Raw genomic sequence first — 21,285 nt, 5'->3', positions numbered from 1 at the left:
GTGAACTAGACACGAAAATCAACTTTAGGAGCGTTAACCTTAGGTGGTTCTTTGGCCGACTTTGCATCAACATTATGTTGTTCTTCGACCTTTGGTTGTTGCTTGACTTATTATCAACAAGTTTTTAGATTTATTAATCAACTTTTTTATTACGGATTTAATGAACTAGTTAAAAGACTCGTGCATTCGCACGGGTCTATTGACTTTTATTCGATATTTAAATTTGTCCTTATATTAAGATTAAAAAAAAATTAGAATAAAATATTTAAAATTTGTTATATAATATTGTTAAAATATAAAAGTGAAACTATTGTGTTATTTCTCGTAAAACTTATTTAATGAATAAATTATCAATGACAAATATTTATCCAATTTTTTATATATCAGTGACAAATAATGATCCCTTTATATTTTTTAATAAAAAAAATTAGAAATTTGATTAGGAATATTTAGTGTAATTTATGAAAAATATTGTTTATGTTTCGTTTTTTTTTTGCAAAAATATTATTTATGTTTCATTTTTATATTCCTACTTTTATGCAATCTTATTTTTTCTATATTCTTTCTCTAATTTCTTTTTATTGACTAAATTTTTTATAATATTTTTATGGTTTTGTTCCTATATTTATGCATAGATTCATATATACTATTTTTGTTGTATTCATCTTATTCTTTCTATATTTTTTCTATAAATTTTGTTTATTGACTAAAATTTCTATAATCTTTTTTATTCATATTTTTAAGCATATCATCTTTTTATTATATTCATTAGTAAAAAAAAAATCTTTTTATTATATTCATCTTATTCTTTCTATATTTTTTAGTGAAATTACATATTGAACGATACAAAATTTGGAACGTAGTTAAAACTACTAAGGATAAATTAGTAAATTTAGTAGTAATCGATTTTAATATATTAGAAGTAGATATAGATTAGATACATTATTCACTTAATGAATTTAAGAAATAATTTTTTTTTGTTAATATTAATGACTAGAGTGAATATTATATAGGGTTACACTTTTTTAATCCAATATTTTATTTTTTTGAGCCACATGGTTACTTATTTATCATTTTTTTTCTATATGGTTATTTATTTTTCCTGTTGCAAAATGGCTTTTGGAGTGTATAAATAGCCCAATAGTTCAAAGCAACAAAAAGCAGATACAAACAAAACCAAGACCAAGGCTGCAAGACAACACAAAGAAAGAAGGCTTTGTGTTTGGTTTCTTCAGTCTTTGATCCATTCCAAATCCTATTAATCATTCAATAGTCTTAATCTTAATTTAATATTCTCACATGTATTCTTATCCTTAATTATAGCCAAATTGTTTTCCTTTGCCTTTTCAACCCTTTTCGCTTGTTGCATCGGTTACCCTCTCAACTCACAATAAAACCAAACACAATTACGATATAAATAAATCACAAAAAAAATACCAAACATTTTACACACACAACCCAGAAGCAAAAAAAGAACTGAAACAACAAAAAGTAACAACCTTTGTGTTTGTTTTCATTGATTTTGTGTTTGAGACAAAAGGGTCAGAGAGATAAAATCAAAAGGGTTGATCTTGGGAATGGTGATCATAAATCAAGGAAGGAAGAAAGAACAGAAAGGAATGCGATTAGGGAAATACGAATTGGGTAAAACACTTGGTGAAGGAAATTTCGGAAAAGTTAAGTTAGCAAAGAACACTGATTCTGAACAATTTTTTGCTGTTAAGATTCTTGAAAAAAATAAGATTGTTGATCTCAACAACACTGATCAGGTTTGTGTTTCATTTTTTCTTCAATTTTCAATTTTTCTTTTTTTTTTTTTTTGCTTTTATTCCAAATTTGGAAACTTTTGATTTTGTTTTATGAAATTTATGTTTTTTCTGTGTTTCACTTTCTCTGATGGTTTGTTGGAAAATCCTGATTAATGATAGTATTAATTTTGTTTAACTTTGTGATGGTTGAAATTTTCAGATAAAGAGGGAGATATCTACCTTAAAGCTTTTGAAGCATCCTAATGTTGTTAGATTATACGAGGTAACAAACATTCTGTGATTCACTTAATCTTCTCCGTAATCAATAACAAAACGGGGTAATTCTTAATTAGATGCTAATTTTACAGTTTACAAATGGATTAACAGTTTTGCGATATAACATAACGGATTAACTTAACCAAAAAAAAACTTAATATTATATTGGATTAAAGATTGCCTGCCATAAACAAAACATACAGTTTCACACTGTGGATGACACATAAAATAACACTTTTCTTTTTCTCCATCATTGATTGTGTTTTTTTTTCATTACTCCCGTTATCCAATTTGATTGACACAGTTGACTATTTTACCTATATCGATGACATGGAGTAATTTTTTTCTTTCTAAAAAAAGTCTCATGTTTCAAGCTAAACATTTATTAAAAAATTAAATTGATATATTTAATGTGAGTAGTTACTACTTACTCTTGAAATATTCAATCAGATAACACATTAATTTATGGATTGAATGTGCCACAGATTTTTATGATGTTTTAATCTATAAAATTTAAGTGTCATTACTTTTTTTTAAAAAAAATCATTTAAGTGTCATTAAGTGTCATTACTAACTGGATGCATATGAAATAATTTTATACCATTAGAGTGCGTTCGATCTGCCCAAAAATAAGGAAGTGAATAGGAGAATTGATGTTGTATTGACTAGACCCTGAGCATATAAAAATTCAATTTTGTTTTCATCTAAAAATTAATCGTTTATTATATAGACATATTTTTATTTTTATATGTTTTTTTTTTCACATTAAAATGTAATATTAATTTTAAAATAAATACAATATATTAAAATATATATTATTTAAAAAAAAATCCTCATTTTAATTTATGAGAAATTTATCGATTTTAGTAGTCTTTTCAGTTTACAGGTCACTAATATATTTTGTGTCTATTTTTCTTTTGCAAAGTATTCTATGGTTGATATTTGAAAATAAGATCAATATAAAAAGTTATGTACTGTATTATCATGGACTATTGCCTCCTTCAGGGAGTAATTATTATTCAAGTGTGGAGAAAAAAAAAATTGTTCTTTTTTTATTTTAGGAAATATTATTGTGGTTATACTTTTACTAAAATTGTTAAAATTTCAACCACACATGCTACTTTTGCTTATTTTTATTTTTTGTTCTTTAAATAACTAAGCAAACAAAAGCATGTGATTCTTTGATCCAAATACAGGCAAATGTGTGAATCACATAACATACATTTTGTGTGAAAGAAACATCTACCTCCCTTTAGGTTAATTTGACACATCAATAGAAATTTCAATATATCACAACAACTCACGCAATCAGTATATCGATGACCATTAATTAAATTAAAATTAAATGGTGTAAATTACAATATTATTTTTATTAAATTTTTTAAACCAAAATATATTAAAACTAAACCGTTCGATCTCATTTCAACTGTTACATAAATACGTGTAGAATTGACGGATTCCAAATACCATTATGAAGTGAATACAACTTCCCATCATCATGTATGAAACAATTATTGCTTCTTATGTCAAATAATACATAATCTCAATATGAAATCACGTTGTGTGTGACCCATTTGCCCTTATAAGTTTATATCATGTGTTTTGTCTTTGTCTTGAACCAAATTTACAAAAATGAAAGGTTACAACCAAAGAGGTTCCTTCCAACACCGCAATTAACTCATTCCTTCAATTTTGTTGAACAACAAAGACGTGTTTTTTTTCTTGTTGATTTGGGTTTATTTGTGGACCCCTTTTAATGTGACGTTTTGAGAACGATATGAATAATATTATTTGTGGTGATGCTAAATTTTGTAGCAAAAGTTATACCAACCAAAACACGTTTGGAATCCATAATATTGGAACCTTTGAGTATACCTTTAGACTTTATTCTTACAAATTTTAATTTTATTGGTTGGATTCTCTTCAAGTTATTAACATGAATAATTGAAAGCCTATATAAGGCTGGCACGTTTGGTCAAATTAATTGTGATTTGAGATCGATTTTACAGTAGAATTTTTCTATGGATAAAAATCATCATAGTTGATTATTCTTTCTAACATTGTATATGTGTCTTGTCAGATCTAACCATCTAAATTATTTATTAGTTATAAAAAATCAATAATTAAAATATTCACATTTTCTTGTGTTAGTTGACGTGAGATGTGTCGTTTTCCTCTCAATTATAGCAATGTCTCAAATTGTTAATAAAAAGAAAAACAATCAAGTCCCACTCCAAGTTTTTCCTTTGATAATTTATTTTTGTAGGAAATATTTTGTTACTAGTGTTTACAGATTTTAAGAAGTAATATATAAAATGAAAAAGGTAGACCCCGAAAAAAGGTAGACAAAAAACTAAAACTCTCCAAAGAAAATAAAATGAAAAAGGTAGACCCAAAAAATTCCGATTTAAAAGCAAGAGAGACAAAATTCCGATTTAATTCTTTACACGGTCAAAACTCCAATTACATTAGTTGTTTGTGGAATACTATGATTGAACGGGTACATAAACTTAGGATGTATTTAGAACAAACATATTTTAATCGTGTGCTAATCATGAAGTTTCCACCCACAATTTGTCAACATGGTGGTTCTCCATTAACTATAGTGTATAATTAAGATACAATTTTAATCATTGGTGGGTCCCAATTTGTATCTGATTATTGTCAGCACTCACGAATATTTTTTTTATTTTTTTTTTTGAAGCATCACTCACGAATATTTGTCTAATGCACAACACAACATAGAAATAGTACAACATTCTTCATCTATTACACGGTCCTATCATATAATATAATATAATATGATATGCAAATGGCCAAGTATACTATATATAGTAATAGGAATTTTTTTGCTCTTATCCTATTGCTTGTGGGGGAAGATACTGACTATTGCTTATGTAGCTTAGGATAGAAATAATCAAATATGTACAGCTAGCACCTTTGTATTATATTTATAAGTAACATTTTTAAATCTAAATGGTAATAAAGTAATCAATGCAACTTGCCTTTGAAGCCTTGTTGTTCTAATTATGATTATGATTATGATTATGCAGGTCTTGGCTAGCAAAACCAAAATTTATATGGTACTCGAGTACGTGAATGGAGGAGAATTATTTGACAAAATTGTAAGAACAATTTGCTTATTAATTTATTATTCATATAAAATACATTGTCTTAACCTATGTTACAATGAATGAGCTACTTGTTATTACAGCAGACACTTCAGATTAAAGACGTGTATATATGACTCAGACACTTAATTGTTTCATTATTATTGGTATTAGTGTTGTGTTGTGTCTGATGTCTGAGCTATGTCAGTATTTCATATACATGATCTTATTCGATATGAAATGAACGAGCTACCTGATTTTCTTTACAGTCATCGAAAGGTAAACTTACAGAAGCTCATGGTAGGAAGATGTTCCAACAATTGATTGATGGTGTAAGCTACTGCCACAATAAAGGTGTCTTCCATAGGGATCTTAAGGTACTTTCACAACTAATGCGGTGATTGAATTCAACCTATATATGCTTCACATCACAATTTTTTTGGGTTCTTACAGTTTTATCATAAAAATTGTGTCTTATTGCAGCTTGAGAATGTACTTTTGGACGCCAAAGGGAACATAAAGATAACTGATTTTAACCTCAGTGCTTTGCCGCAACATTGCAGAGTAAGAATACAATAGTCTTTGAACCATTGAGGCTTGTTTGGATTGATTGATAACTTAGCTATTGGCTTAAGCACTTTTAAGATTGTTTGAGAGAGCTTATAAAAAAAGCTTATGATAAGTCCATAAGTTGTTTTCAGCTTATTTTCATAAGCTCTCCAGGATAGCTTACGAAAACATTTCGGCAACTGATAAAGTGTGTGAAAATTTCAGGCAGATGGGTTGCTGCATACAACTTGTGGAAGTCCGAATTATGTTGCTCCTGAGATTCTTGCCAATAGAGGCTACGACGGTGCAAAATCCGATATTTGGTCGTGTGGTGTTATCTTATATGTAATTCTAACAGGATACCTTCCTTTTGATGATAGAAATCTTGCAGTTCTCTATCAAAAGGTGAATATTCTTGTGTTGATTCTTTGTATATCTGTGTTAGTTAATAGTTTTATCGACTAAATATTAATTTATATATGCTTTTACCTCGACGGTTCATAGATTTTCAAAGGAGAAGTTCAGATACCAAGATGGTTATCACCTGGTGCTCAAAACATAATAAAGAGAATTCTTGATCCCAATCCTAAAACCCGAATAACAATGTCAATGATCAAAGAAGATGAATGGTTTAAGCAGGGTTATTATCCTGCAAATCTAGACGATGAGGAAGAGGATGTTTACATTGATGATGAAGCCTTTTCCATCCAAGAAGTGGTATAGTTTTGCACTTTAAGCTATCTTCCATTAGTCTTTTTAAATAGCAGCTATAGCGATGCTGTAGTGTAGCGCAATTTGAACAATTCGCTGTTGTTTTGCAATATGCTATTTAGTACAAAGCGTTTTCAAATAGTAACTATGCTATTGCTATAGCACTTTTTCATAGTGAAATATGAACAAACCGCTATTTTCTGAGATCTGCAATTGACAACTGCTGTCATAAAAAAAAATTCCCAATTTTTATTTGCCTATTTGTTTATATCATTCTATGCGTGTAACACAAAACACTTATATTGGTTACAGTGCCTTGAAGCGGACCAGGGTAGTCCAAAATCACCAACACTAATCAATGCATTTCAGTTGATAGGGATGTCTTCATGTTTAGATCTCTCCGGCTTTTTTGAGAAAGAGGTTAGTATTTGAGCATGGAACATTATTATCACTCGGCAAGATATGTTTGATTATATTTTGAGCATAATATTGTGTTTTATTTAACCTACGTAGAACCAACACTTCAAAATGAAGGTGTACTGTCTAGTGTCAGACATGTGTCGGTGTCAATTACTTTAATTTTTCAAATTATTAGCGATGTCGTCATGTCTGTAGTACTGTGGTCTTGGTGTGTGTGTGTCGGGGCTTTGTAGGTTTTAACTTCTAGAAATAGACATTTCTTTAATACTTTTGACGCAAAGTTAAATCAATTTAACGAAACTTTGAATTCCAGGATGTCTCGGAGAGGAAGATAAGATTTACTTCGAACTATTCACGTAAAGATTTGACGGAGAAGATTGAGGACATTGTAATAGAAATGGGATTTAGAGTTCAGAAGAAAAATGGAAAAGTAAGTAAATAAGTGTATTTGTTAATCATATTTGAAAATAATCGAAAAACTGGCTTGGCTAAACATTGTCACTACAACTTGAAATTTCAGTTGAAAGTGATACTCGAGAATAAAGCTCATAAAAGTCTCGGAAGCTTCTCAGTGGTAGCAGAGGTAAATAAATCGATGTTGAGACTTAGCTAAGCTTTCTATATATCTTTTGACAGCTTAAATTATTTCCACTTTCATGTATAGAATGCTGATATTATGAAATTATTTTCATTTCAATTGTAACAGGTTATCGAAATAGGTCCATCTTTGTATGTAGTAGAACTAAGGAAGTCCTATGGAGATCCTTCTGTATATCAACAAGTATGCATATCATCTCTCTCTCTCTCTCTCTCTCTCTCTCTCTCTCTCTCTCTCTCACTTCCCTTTCTGAAAGAATTTAAGGCTGATAAGTAGTTTTTTTCCCTATGATTTATGTTGTAGCTATGCAAGAAGTTATCAAATGATTTGGGTATAGCGAAAGCGGCACAGCTAGTGATCTCAGAAGTGATAAGCATGTGAAGAAAATATTAGAAGCCAGATAATGTAAATTTCTCCTTTTTGTTTTCTGGTGGATTAGTTACGTGTTAGATGTCGCGGGTTTGAATCAAGTTCAGGTAATGCAGCGGGACTAAATTTCTTTAGCAAAAGTTTTGCGAATTTAGTTGTCTCTTATGGTCCTACCCAGCTCTAGAGATTAGTTAGTCTTTATAGTTGCTCGCGGAGGATATTTGATTTACACCAAAAAGTTGCGATAGATATCAATTGTATATATATATCATTTGAATTGGTGAATTATGATTATTCATATATAATGAATGAATTTAGTAGTTAAAAATACATTCTGAGGTTAGTATTTCATGCACAATAATCTGTTTTGTAACTATTGCTATGGTAATATCCTCCATTTGACCGGGTACTAAACCGAAACCAGAAGTATTTATAATCCAGGGCTATGGCCATCGCGCAACATCAAGTTACACTCGTTTTCGTGCTCACGTAAATAGATGGACATACGATGAGTACAAAAGAGGGTGAAGTTTTTGATGTGTTCGAAGGCCATAAACCGTGTATTTTAAATATTTTAGACATTAGGTTCAATCAAAGTTTAGGTGGCTTCCATAAAAAGCTTGTAGAAAATAATTGTTATGTAAGGAAAAATATGAAAGGGAAAATTATAAAAAGATACACGGAGTATTATTATTAGATTGTACTAGTTGGAGCAGACTAAGCACAGGATCAAGATTGCCTGATATTGATCTTTCATGCAGTTACACATTGACTTTTTACGCAGTTTCACGCAGTAATGAATACTCCCTCCAGTCCTTTTTATAAGAAACGGGCAATTTTTTTGGTTCATTGAATAATTAATGTATTTGGTCCATAATATAAACCAAATACATTAATTATTAAATAAACCTGAAAAGTCAAAATTTTCTTATAAAAAGGACCGGAGGAAGTATTAGTTGTTGATTTGAAATCAGACGATCTAGATTGTACTATTATATTACACAATAAAACGATCTCAACCGTCAAAGATTCTAAGATGTATTTCATACAATGATGTGATTGTGTGGTGTGGCTTTGTAGATATCATGCAACATTTCTTACCCAAGCCATTATCAACTTAACTTTTATTTTCAAAGATTATTTGTCAAAGAGAGATCAAATGCCGGTGACTAGAATTTTATTTTTAAGGTGAATAAAAGAAGAGTGTCCAAAATTCAAATTTCGATTAATCCTCCCTTTAGTCCTATGGATTCGTTTGACCCAGCTTTTTTTAGAGTTTATGCTAACAGCTTATGCAATATAAATTAGGTTTTATGCTATTTTATAAGTTCACATTAGTGAAAATTGTAATTTTATAAGTTATTTTATCATAAACTACCTCGACAAACTTATAATAATATATAAAAATTGCATATGTTTAAAAAAACTGGGTCAAATGAGCTCTAAGTCCTAATTATAAGAGAAAATTCACTTTTGAGATACAATGAATGCTTGATGTATCTAGTCTATATTATAGTCTAGATACATCAAACTTTAAATATTTAAAATGTAAATCTTTTCTTATAATTAGAACGGGAGGAAATACATATAAAATATAAAATATAATGTCTAACTTAAACTCACGAGTACATATAAATAAAAAAATTAGCATGACAAAATATTTTTTCTTTTTGAAGGATGCATGACAAAAGAATAACATATGATGGTCACACGTTAGATTAAAACCTGGAATTTTTTATGGGTCATGCTAAATGGTGTCTCCAAAGTATTTGGTAAGCATACAAAAAATAGAAATTAAAAATAAAATTAATGTTTGTAAAGTAACTTTTTATACTTTTACGGTGTTGATTACACAAGTTTCAAGATAAAAATTTTTTTTTTTTTTTTTTTTTGAAGAAGAGAATTTCTTTATTAATAAGTTTAACTTGTACATGTGGGGTGTGGTTATGGTGCATAAGCCTAAACTTATGCATCATGCATAAACTTGCTTCCTACACCCACCATATATGCTTCCTACACCAAAAGTCAATCAAAGGTCAGCCTAAGCCTAAAATTAGGCAATCCATTACTCGCGCGCCCCCATATACTACCCCATTACTTGCGCGGCCCCCTTTTGCTTAGCGCACCCCGCAGTTTTTTTAACTTTTTCTCATAGATTTCTTGTGAGCCCCCCAATTTTTTTTCCTCCCCTAGATTTCTAGCGCGCCCCCAATTTTTTTCCCTCCTCCAAACTTCTAGCGCACCCCTCCCCCAAATTTCTAGCGCGCCCCTCGTTTCCAATTAAATAATAATTTTTGTTCCTTTGAAGTATATATTATAAAAATCCATTTTTAATTAATTTTCGCCATACACCCCCTCGAAGCCCAACATAATAACGAATGGTTCATGTATATACAAAGCATACTTGTCAAACATACAATTTAATTTTAAGTTTTATCAATCATAATCACAATATAAATAAAATTTCATACATTAATTACATATATATATATATATATATATATATATATATCGATTTTTCTTTCCAATAAAAAAATGATCGAATCCAATATCTCATGCATACTATTCAAATTTTTTTAAACTAAACTAACCCTAATTGCTTTATATGATTTTTTGCTTTATGTAGCATGGTTTTGTAAAATGGTTATGTGATGTTTTACTTAATAACAATGGTTTCAGTGTATAACATCTTGGCACTAATGCGCATATGAAACCATTTAACTAAAATAATGGTTTCAGTGTATAACGCTATGAAACCATTTAACTAGATTAATGGTTTCAGTGTATAACATCTTGAAACCAAATAACAAGACTAATGGTTTCAGTGTATAACGCTATGAAACCATTTAACTAGAATAATGATTTCAGTGTATAACAGTATGAAACCATTTAACTAGACAAATGGTTTCAGTGTATAACATCTTGAAACCAATTAAAAGGACTAATGGTTTCAATGTATAACATCTTGGCACTAATGCTCATATAAAACCATGTAACTATAATAATGGTTTCAGTGTATAACAATATCAAACCATTTAACTAGACAAATGGTTTCAGTGTATAACATCTTGAAACCAATTAACAAGACTAATTGTTTCAGTGTATAACATCTTGACACTAATGCTCATATAAAACCATTTAACTATAATAATGGTTTCGGTGTATAACGCCATGAAACCATTTAACTAGACTAATGGTTTCAGTGTATAACGGTATGAAACCATTTTTGCTGTGGAATGGTTTCAAAGATTTGTTCTCCAAAAACATATTTAACCCTTAATAAAAATTGTGAAATAAATTTAAATTTTTAAGACGATATAAAACCGAAGAGAGTGAGGTATCCCCAACCGTTCCAAATAATTCAAAATACCCTAAATAAAATTTTGGGAAAATTTTATTAATATCTTATATTTATAAAAGCATATTTACCTCATTTAATTAACTAAAAATAGTTCCAGGTCTCAGAAAAATACCAAACTGGTCCCAAAATTCTTATAAAATTATTTACTATTTTTATGTAAAAATAATAAAAAAATTTGGAGTCTCCTTGGCACCGCACGCGCCCCCACTCGCCGCCAGTGAGAGTGGGCGTCGACGCGCGTCACTGTTCATCATCTTCCTCACCCATTTTCTGCAGAAACGGGTCACGACGACCCCGTTCGTCGACCCGGTTCGTTCTCCCTCAATAATCAACGAAACTCGACGTTCTTTATACCGTTTTGATCGTCGTTCGATTTTATGAATGTTTCCGGTATTAGTTTTCGAAATCGGTGATCGAATCGCATGTAAAATGTGGCCGAAATTGAGCAAGCAAAAATAGAAAGTTCTTCGGTTATGATTATTACGTGTGTAAAATCATCTGATGGCTGTGAATGACTTATGCACCATACATAAGAAAAGGCTTATGCATATTAACTTTTGCCGTACATGTGGTCCTGTTTAGCATTTTCCTTTTATATAAGCAAAAATGATATTAAAAAGAGTACCACTGATACTCTTTTACTACTCGTTTCAAAAAAAAAATTATTGTCAAAATAGGTTGATATATTTGATTAAAAATTTGGATTAAGTATATCAATTTAATTTATTTTGAGCAAATAGTTCTCTTTGGTCAGTTTGTGGATTGACTTCTCTTTGGTGACTGCTCAAACTCTTTCGGACCACTTTGTTCACTTTACTAGTTCAGCAGCGTGTTCTCGTGCACATTGCTCATTCATGCAACTCATATGGCTTGCTTTTGTGGATTGAAAGAAACCATAGGTTGTTCATATGCTCAGCAAATTCGGTACATCAGATGTTGGACAAGGTCAAATCTTTTTCTTATAGGTGGTTAAAAGTGACGAGTAGTACTTTAGCTTTAAACAGCCATAGTTGGTGGTCTAGTCTTATGCTATCTGGAGCAAAAAAATTTATATATATAATTTAAAAAAGAAAATACATTAATACAGTTTTTTTTAAAAATTATTCTTTTAATCACTGTTCAATTTTTTTATATCTTTGGGATGTAAGCCATTTATAGCTAATAAGCTAATTGAAGTGTTTGATAAAATTTGCGGTTCAACTAACCGGTAAATGTAAAATGACATAAATGAGTATTGTTAATTCATAGTAAAATTTATATCAAATTAATATTTAACATACTTAAAATTTAAAATTAAATTTTCTAATATACTATATTGTTTATGTTATGAAACTAATCTAAACATAACTAAGAATATAGAAAAATAGAGATGAAGGAGAGAAGAGAGAAAGATTAGAGTTTGTATATTCTCTTCAAGGTGTGCATTACATTGTAACAAGGGGGTCCTATTTATAAGACACATTTAGGGGACAAGAAAACCTACACAATAATGGATATTCATTACATATTATTATTCATAACACTCCCCCTTGAATGTCCATCAAGGATATGCCTCGTTAAAACCTTACTAGAGAAAAAACCATTAGGAAAAAAATCCTAGTGAAGGAAAAAGAGTACATATCATCCTTTATATGTGAACTGCCTCGTTAAAAACCTTACCAGGAAAACCCAGTGGGACAAAACCACGGTGAAGGGAAAAAGAGTGCAGAACATATATATTTATGTCTCCCCCTCATAAAAATAGATATATATGAGATGAAAAAACCAAATAATCTTCGGTGCTAGTTCCTTAAAAGATTTGCTTGAAGTTGATTTTGTAGAAAGATTTGACATATTTTCTTTATTATACTCTTCTCCAAGTTAGCAGTGCTTCTTATGTTATCTTCATATTGAATTGTTGCGGGAACCATCCTTTTGTAATAAAAACAACAAGTTTCTTGTATGCGTTGAATTACAGGCCTCGGGGCTCGACAAAAGTGCATTCTCAACTTGCTTGATGTAGTGCTAAAATCTTCATATGATTGGATGATATTGTTGTTTCTTTAAGGTAAATAATATGCTTGACTTTGTTCCACTATTTGTGTTGGCTGAAAAGACTAAAATAAAATACTACATGTATAACGAGTAAAATATATTAGTGTCCACAATTGAATTAAGATATCATATTTTCATCATTGTCTTGAGGCTTGACACATCAAATGACATCGCATCCATTTTAGTACACAACAAATTAGATTTGTCAATGTCAAATATCATTTTATTGAGGCACAAAATTTTATTCAAATTATAAATTTGCAATTCCAAATAAATTTTGCGCATCCAGATATTTCTTTAATCTACAAATTTCAGAAGCTCTTCAGGAGTTCTGATAATATTTACAGCAAATGATATTTCTCAACAAATATATTAGCATTTGATATATGGTACTTCAGGACCGATTAGTAATTCACTATTGAAGAACTTACAACAATTTCATATAGAATCATGTTTTCTATAAGATTCATGATTCACGAAGCATTCTTCAATTACTTATTTTGTAAGAAAAATGACAATATCTCATAAGCTCTTCAGGAGTCTTGATGATATTTTTATCATCGATATAAGCCTCAAATATAACAAATTCATTTTCAAATATTTTCTTAAAAATGGATAAATGATGTCCTTCTCATATTCCTCATTTGAAAATATTCACATGCATCAAAACTGTTTGAGAGACAAAATGACTTATTCATTTTTATTAAATCATCTATTCAATAGTCTATTTTACATGTCTCACTAAAATTAAATCCTTCAGGGATTTTCACATAATCATTATCTAATGAGCCGTTGTAACACATCTTTCAAATAAATCGAGCATTTCACGTGCTACAAAACTTAATCAATTATAAAGAAGTATTGAATTCACTTCAGGTGAATACGCCTCTTGAAAATTAATGGTAGATGTTTATCATTTTCTTTTCGCGCGAAAACTAATTTGTACTAGTTATTTTCATCTTCAGGTGTACGGACTGCTCGTCCAACAACCTTTTGCTTTGCAAAGCTAGTTTAATATTGTATCAATCGCATCTACCTATTTAGTCAATAATTTCATTGTCTATAATCTTTAATAGACTTTGATCCATGATCCTCATTGTCATTTATCACATATAGCGCTTTATTATGTGCAAAAATAGTGTCAACGTTGACTTCATCTCGGTTCCATCGTATTTTATTCATGACATAATTTATTGAGATCTCTTTGTTTTAATAAATTACAGGTACCTGATGAGTTCTTCTGGAACTGAAAAATTAATTATGTCAAATACTTTTTTCAAAATTTTTCATATCCTCCCTTGAGTCATCTTTCTTTTTAGCTCCTTATCTTATTTGAGGAATTTATCCTTGAAACCGATTTGCTTACCATGCTTCAAGCGTGGTTAAGAATCATTTGCAATATTAGATTGTCCGACAGGGACATTTATTTTTATCGGAGCATTAGCAGCTATTGATTGATTTCATAAACTTTGCAAATGAGTTATCTTTTGAACATTTGGTTCAAGCTATTTTATATGAGGATCAAGATGAGATAATAATAATAATTTATTTCAAGTGATTCATTTGAACTTCTGGTTCATATTTTTTAGCTGCTTATTCCCTCCCCCTAATATTGGGAAAACTAATTCATCACTTGAAAATTAGCCTTCTAGGCTATAAACAAGTCCCTTATTGGCTCGATATAATTTATAAGGGATGAAGAGGTATATCAAATATATTTTCCCAATATTCTTTTACGACCCATTTAAATGCATTATATTGGAGCAATTGAGTCGTACCCAACACATCCAAAAATGTTTATATATGGGAAATTAGGTTTATAAACCAAAATTCAAATAAATTAGGGGAGAGCTTATGTATATAATAATTTGTTGGCATGATGCTATTTAATATCTCAACATACATGTTTGAGTGTTCCCTTATGATCTCATAAGTATCGGTCGTGTAATTAACTTTAGGCCTCTAAAGAATGGATCTTCAAGTCCATTATTTTTGTTTGTATGAACATATTCTACAAAATGTTCAGTATAAATTTCAATTAACATATGATACTTATCAAATACTTTCTAGAATAATATATATAAAATGAGCTCTTAAAAATAATCTCACAAACTTCTAGTTGTGAGTTTATAACAAACATACATGTGACCATTTAGTTGATGCATCAATTAAAATTTTAGGAATCGAATTGGTCCACGTGATCGGTGTATTGATTTACAAATATCACCTTATATATATTCTAAAAAAATAAAAGATGCTCATTTACTTTATTTATCAACTTCCTTCGGGAACTAGTAACACATAAAATTATTAGATTGAAGAAACTTCAGGCCCTTCAATTCATATAAAATTATTTTATATTTCACATCATAATAGATTCGGGATGACCCATCCGATCTTGCCAATTACAAACTTAATATGATTTAAATTGTAAACTTCTGGTTTACTTAAACATATATGTGCCTGAGTTGCACTAATATTATAAGTATGCCCCAAACTAGAGACAAAAATTGATAATGTGTCTCGTAATATAGAGATACAAGATCTCCTCCATTACTTGTTTCAATATGATATTTATTTATGTGAATATCCTCCAAGCATATATACTAAATTTCTTTAAGACTTTAAAATATACAATACATTAGCAAAGTGTAACTTTGTTTCTCGATATAACAATGTATTTGCTCTTCTGGAGCTTCAATAATTTTTGTACTATAAAACATAGGATTTAATTCCTTCCAATTGTTTTTTTTTTTTTTATGAATAGTAATATAGATATATACTTTCATGCTAACAAAAATATGTTTCAGCAAAAAAAATTCTTTTCGGTAGAACATAAAAAAAAATAGTAATAATTTATTTGTTTGAGAATTAAAAGAGTAAAAATAAAGTATAACAGAATAATGTTTATGTGGATTTCAGCAGAATTAGAAATTAGAAGATTGTAACCAAAATAAAATAAATAAATTAGAAGATAGTAACAATTAAAATATTTTTAAAATTAAAATCAATAAATTGATTTAAATAAGTAACCGAATAATTAAAACCAATTTATATTTGAAGAGAATAATCTTTATTATGAGAGGGGGAAAAAAACGTATGAACCATGCATTCAATCATGAGCTAAATATATCAATAATATTCATCCAATGTATGTGCAACAATTGATATACAAAATATTCTTGAAATTATCTTTTCAAAGTTGCTACTTCAGGAGCATATTCGAGAGACATAAACAATTCTTCTATTAATTTCCTTTAATTTTGGTCCATCTTATACCAAGATCAAATAGATCATATAGATTGTAATCTGCCGTAAGAATTTAGTTCTTTAGGAACTCAATAACAAATCTCTTTTTAGAATGGCCGGAGAAATTCACAATTTTTACAATTTTTCATTGAGCGATACTACAAGAATGCTTTAATATTGGATTTTAAGTTCTTCAAGAACTATACAAATAATTTTTTTCATTAACAATAGTTAAGGAAATCCATAATCTTGGAGCAATCCATCCATAATGCGTTAATATTAATTCCATATTCTTTGTGATATAGTTCTTCAAGAACTATATCACAAATGATCTTCATAAGGATGCTTGGTATTAAATTTATAGTTCTCCAAGAGTTGTGTCTGAAATCTTCAAACATTGATATCAAACTTCTTTCTTTGAGCAATTCTTCAAAGATACTTCAATATTAAGGGTTTTTTTTTTTCTTTAGTTCTTCGGGAACTACTATATCACAAATAATTTTCATAAACAATGATCAAGAAAAATCATTATTTAAGCAATCCTTCAAGGATGCTTGAATGTTGAATTCTTCTAAAATTCATAAGACTATATATAATTGTACATGTAAAAATAAAATAAAGAATAAAGAATTAAAGATATATTACCAAACAAAAAAATCGGAATTAATGTACAAAAAATGGAATTAATTCTCTTAAAAGTGATGAAAACGTTTTCATACATGATCCAAGAGGTTACAAAATAGTAAATGTATTTTAATAAGAACATAAAAGGGTAAAATCAAGAGGTTACAAAATCTTCATATTTTCATAAATGTAATCTTAATATGAAATCATATGATCCAACAGGTTACAAAATAGTAAATGTATTTACATTCACTCTTTATTTGAATTAAAATAATAACGTAAAAAGGGTTTAGTTCTTTAGGGACTAACAAATTATACCACATGTTCTTCTTATCTCATTTTCATAAAATTCTATATATAATTCTATGCATAAGAAAAGAGATAAAATACGCTTGTAGTAATTTAAAACTCTCACAATACATATGAGTTAATATTCCATGATTTTTTTTTTAAGTTCTTCAGGAACTATATAATATCGTTATATTGTAAAAATCATTCTTTAAGCAATCCTTCAGGGATGCATATATAGAAAATAATTTGATTATTTATTTTTAAGTTCTTTAAGATATAATATCGTTATAATGTAAAAATAATTCTTTATGCAATCCTTCAGGGATGCATATATAACATTGAGTTCTTCAGGAACTGTATAATATATACTATAAAGTATGAGAAATATATTAGTGCAATCCTTCAGGGATGCATATAGATATTGAATTCTCTTGGAATTCTAAATGAATAATAAGATCAAATCAGTTATTTATCCAATTCATTTTACTTATATCTACAAATCTTCGGGATTCATTCTTATATCTATGAATCTTCGGGATTCCTATTTTAAAAATATTTTGCGGTACTTCTAGAAATTGAGGCTTATGAATCTTCAGGATTCATATTTTAAAAGTTCATCACTATGAATCTTCAGGATTCATAATTCAAAAATTTCACTACGATACTTCTGGATCGTAGGATTCATATTTTAAAATTTTGTCAAACTATGAATCTTCAGGATTCATATTTAAAAAAAATTATCACGATACTTCTGGATCGTAGACTATGAATCAATATAAAAAACGAGAAGGAATAAAATGATCCGATAAAAAATAGAATAAAAAAATCATACAAAAAATAAAATTATCACTTCCCATGGTTGTTATACCTTTCTTGAAAGAGGAGAGACTATCGTGCTGATAACGTGTTATGAAACTAATCTAAACATAACTAAGAATATAGAAAAATAGAGATGAAGGAGAGAAGAGAGAAAGATTAGAGTTTGTATATTCTCTTCAAGGTGTGCATTACATTGTAACAAGGGGGTCCTATTTATAAGACACATTTAGGGGACAAGAAAACCTACACAATAATGGACATTCATTACATATTATTATTCATAACAGTTTATATATTAAAGTAGTTTTTATTCATTGAAATCTTATTTCTAAAAAATCATAGTAAAATTGATATTTTTATTAAACAAAGTATGATTTATTATTCTTATTATTATTTTGATAAAAATGATTTATTATTGTTTTTGAAGGAAAAAAATGATTTATTATTGTTGACCAAAACAATAATTACAAGGATACATTATAAAATGAATTTAATTTATATGCATCATCGGTGTAAAGTTATTTTGCACATGCGCCAATAATATACAGACACGTCATGTATGATAATTAAAAACACATGATGCGTCACATTTATTAAATGATGTGGCAACGCGTCATTTGATGCATGTGTAAAAAAAATTGCACCGACGGTGCACAACAATTAAACTCTTATAAAATAGTGAGCGGCGTAATTGTTTTGTTGACGGTGAGCAACATATATATTCAAAACTCAATTATCACGTAAAACTTGCTATAAGGGCGGATCATGATAATTGTTTAATCGTTTTAAAAAAAAAAATTATCATGGTTTATTGAAAAAAATGGCATGGTTTAAATTCATGTAAAATATACAATTTTATTTTAAATAATAAATTATAAAGGGTAAAAGTGGACTTTAGTTAAAATAATAAGAAATAAAATTGGAAGAAAAAATGATAAGTTAGAAGCTATAAATTCAGAAACTACTTGAAATAGCTTCTGAAAAATAAACTATAAGTCAGAAAAATAAGCTATAAACTCTATCTAAAAATACTATTATTAAACATGTCCTTTAACTTATAAGACATAAGACATACGACATAAGATATATATAATAATTCTCGCGCGCCATATTTTTACTCATCCCTTATCTACGAGTTTCTCGCGTGCCCTATTTTTACTCATCCACTACCTACGAGTTTATCGCGCGTCATTTTTACTCATCCGCTACTTACGACTTTCTCGCGCGCCCTATTTTTACTCATCCGCTACGTACGAGTTTCTCGTGCGCCCTGTTTTTATTCATCCACTACATACGAGTTTCTCGCGCGCCCTATTTTTACTCATCCACTACCTACGAGTTTCTCGCGCCCTATTTTTACGCATCCGCTACTTACGAGTTTCTCGTGCGTCATATTTTTACTTATCCGCTACCTACCACTTTCTCGCGCGCCCTATTTTTACTCATCCGCTACGTACGAGTTTCTCGCACGCTCTATTTTTATTCATCCACTACGTACGAGTTTCTCACGCATCCTATTTTTACTCATCCGCTACCTACGAGTTTCTTGGGTGCCCTATTTTTACTCATCTGCTACTTAAGTAGCGGACGGTGTTTTATAATTTATATTACAAACTAATTTCAAATCATTTAAAACAAATTATTTATATTTTATTTCATTAATTTTAGTTTTTTCGAACTTGCTTTTAATTGGGCTTTGCTGGGCCGGGCTAAAAAGCACGAAAAATAATTCGAGCTAGAATTTTCAAAATTCAAGCCCGAGAAAAAATCGGGCTTGGCGGGCCGGCCCATTCGAGCTAGCCCATTTTGACAGCTCTACTTATTTCATCAAAAAATAATGTCTATGGGTGTGTTTGGTAAGTCCAATAAGCTAGCTTATAGCTTATTGGACTAGCTTATAAGCTTGTTTGAAAAAAATAGAAGTGTTTGGTAAAAAGCTTTTCTCACGAGCTTATAGCTTTTTTTGAGATGCTATTTCAAGTAGCGTTTGAGCTTATAGCTTATAGCTTTTTACGGTTTTTTCCATTTTTAACCTTTAATTTAATTTTATTATTTTTTATAAAATAAAAAACTACCCACTAAAAAAAACTATCCACTACATATAATATCCTTTTATGTCTTTTTATATTTATCAATCATTTAAAAAGCTAATTTTACCAAACACTTTAATTTCAATCAGCTAGCTTTTCAGCTATCAGCTATAAGCTAGCTTTTCAGCTATCAGCTAACTTATCAGCTATAAGCTAGTTTATAGCTTAATTTTACCGAACAGAGCCATATGTCTCAAATCTCAACATAGACATCAATTTACGAAAAGGCCAACGGGGAAATAAATAAATAATAAATAAATAAACAAAAAAGAACAAACAGAAATCGGACTCGGTGAGTGGTGAGTGTATTTTTATTGTTTTGCACCCAGAGGGCCAGAGTTAAGAATCTCTGAGTCAACTCACAACTTTTTTATTTCTAATTTTTTTTGGTCTTATTTTATTTCTAATTTAACTCACAAAATTTTTCACTTCACTTTCTTATATGATCTGACAAATTGATAATTTTTTATTGCATGATTATGTAAAACTCTATTTCTCAATATATAGGTAATCGTTTAACTGATATTGTTGTTATTACTCGCGCAAAACTTATATATAATTTCCTATTTAAGACACTTGGTAGCATTTGTCAAAATAATATTATTTGAGTTTCGGTATAGCTATTCTATAGACTAAAAATAAAAGAATTTAATTTATATATTCGGTGTAAAATTATTTTACACATGTATTTAATAATATATTGACATATTTTGTAATTTTTTTTATAACTTATGACTTATAAAATTTATTAAATTACGTAGTAACACATTATTTTATAACTAAATTCAATTAAAGTTTAATTTCAATAGTTGAACCCAAAACAAACTCAATAATTATAATAAAAAACTCAATAGTGATGCATTGTTAGATTAAATTTCATATTTTTTGGGTACATTTATTAAAGAGTTGCGCTAACAAATGCTCTAAAAATATTAATTAAAAAAGTAAAATAAAAAAAATGAAATATAACAATTATTTAACGTTTAATATATCAGTTTTGAAATTTTATATTTATAAACAAGCTAAGGTATTTTTT

At 29.1% G+C, this 21,285-nt stretch overlaps 1 protein-coding gene across 1 annotated transcript; it reads left to right on the top strand.

The window, feature by feature from the left end:
• Positions 1-1,161: 1,161 nt before the first annotated feature.
• On the top strand, positions 1,162-8,111 carry LOC123882855 (CBL-interacting serine/threonine-protein kinase 1-like). Its single transcript, XM_045931493.1, has 12 exons — positions 1,162-1,769; positions 1,969-2,031; positions 5,078-5,149; positions 5,404-5,511; positions 5,618-5,698; positions 5,909-6,088; positions 6,188-6,400; positions 6,707-6,814; positions 7,128-7,244; positions 7,335-7,397; positions 7,521-7,595; positions 7,716-8,111. Exons 1-12 carry the CDS (start codon positions 1,578-1,580, stop codon positions 7,791-7,793), a joined length of 1,350 nt encoding a protein of 449 aa, XP_045787449.1. The 5' UTR covers positions 1,162-1,577; the 3' UTR covers positions 7,794-8,111.
• The last annotated feature ends 13,174 nt before the right edge of the window (positions 8,112-21,285 follow it).

Source organism: Trifolium pratense, linkage group LG5, assembly GCF_020283565.1.
Source record: "Trifolium pratense cultivar HEN17-A07 linkage group LG5, ARS_RC_1.1, whole genome shotgun sequence".
Lineage (NCBI taxonomy): Eukaryota > Viridiplantae > Streptophyta > Magnoliopsida > Fabales > Fabaceae > Trifolium > Trifolium pratense.
The sequence above is the reverse complement of the archived record's forward strand: the minus strand, read 5'-3'. Positions and strand labels throughout refer to the sequence as shown.

Bases quoted from the DNA above. Each gene is read 5' to 3' on its own strand.
- LOC123882855 (XM_045931493.1), top strand. From the start codon at position 1,578: ATGGTGATCATAAATCAAGGAAGGAAGAAAGAACAGAAAGGAATGCGA. The intron at 5,699-5,908 runs GTAAGAATACAA...TGAAAATTTCAG, and splicing joins CTTTGCCGCAACATTGCAGA to GCAGATGGGTTGCTGCATAC. The intron at 6,401-6,706 runs GTATAGTTTTGC...TATTGGTTACAG, and splicing joins CCTTTTCCATCCAAGAAGTG to TGCCTTGAAGCGGACCAGGG.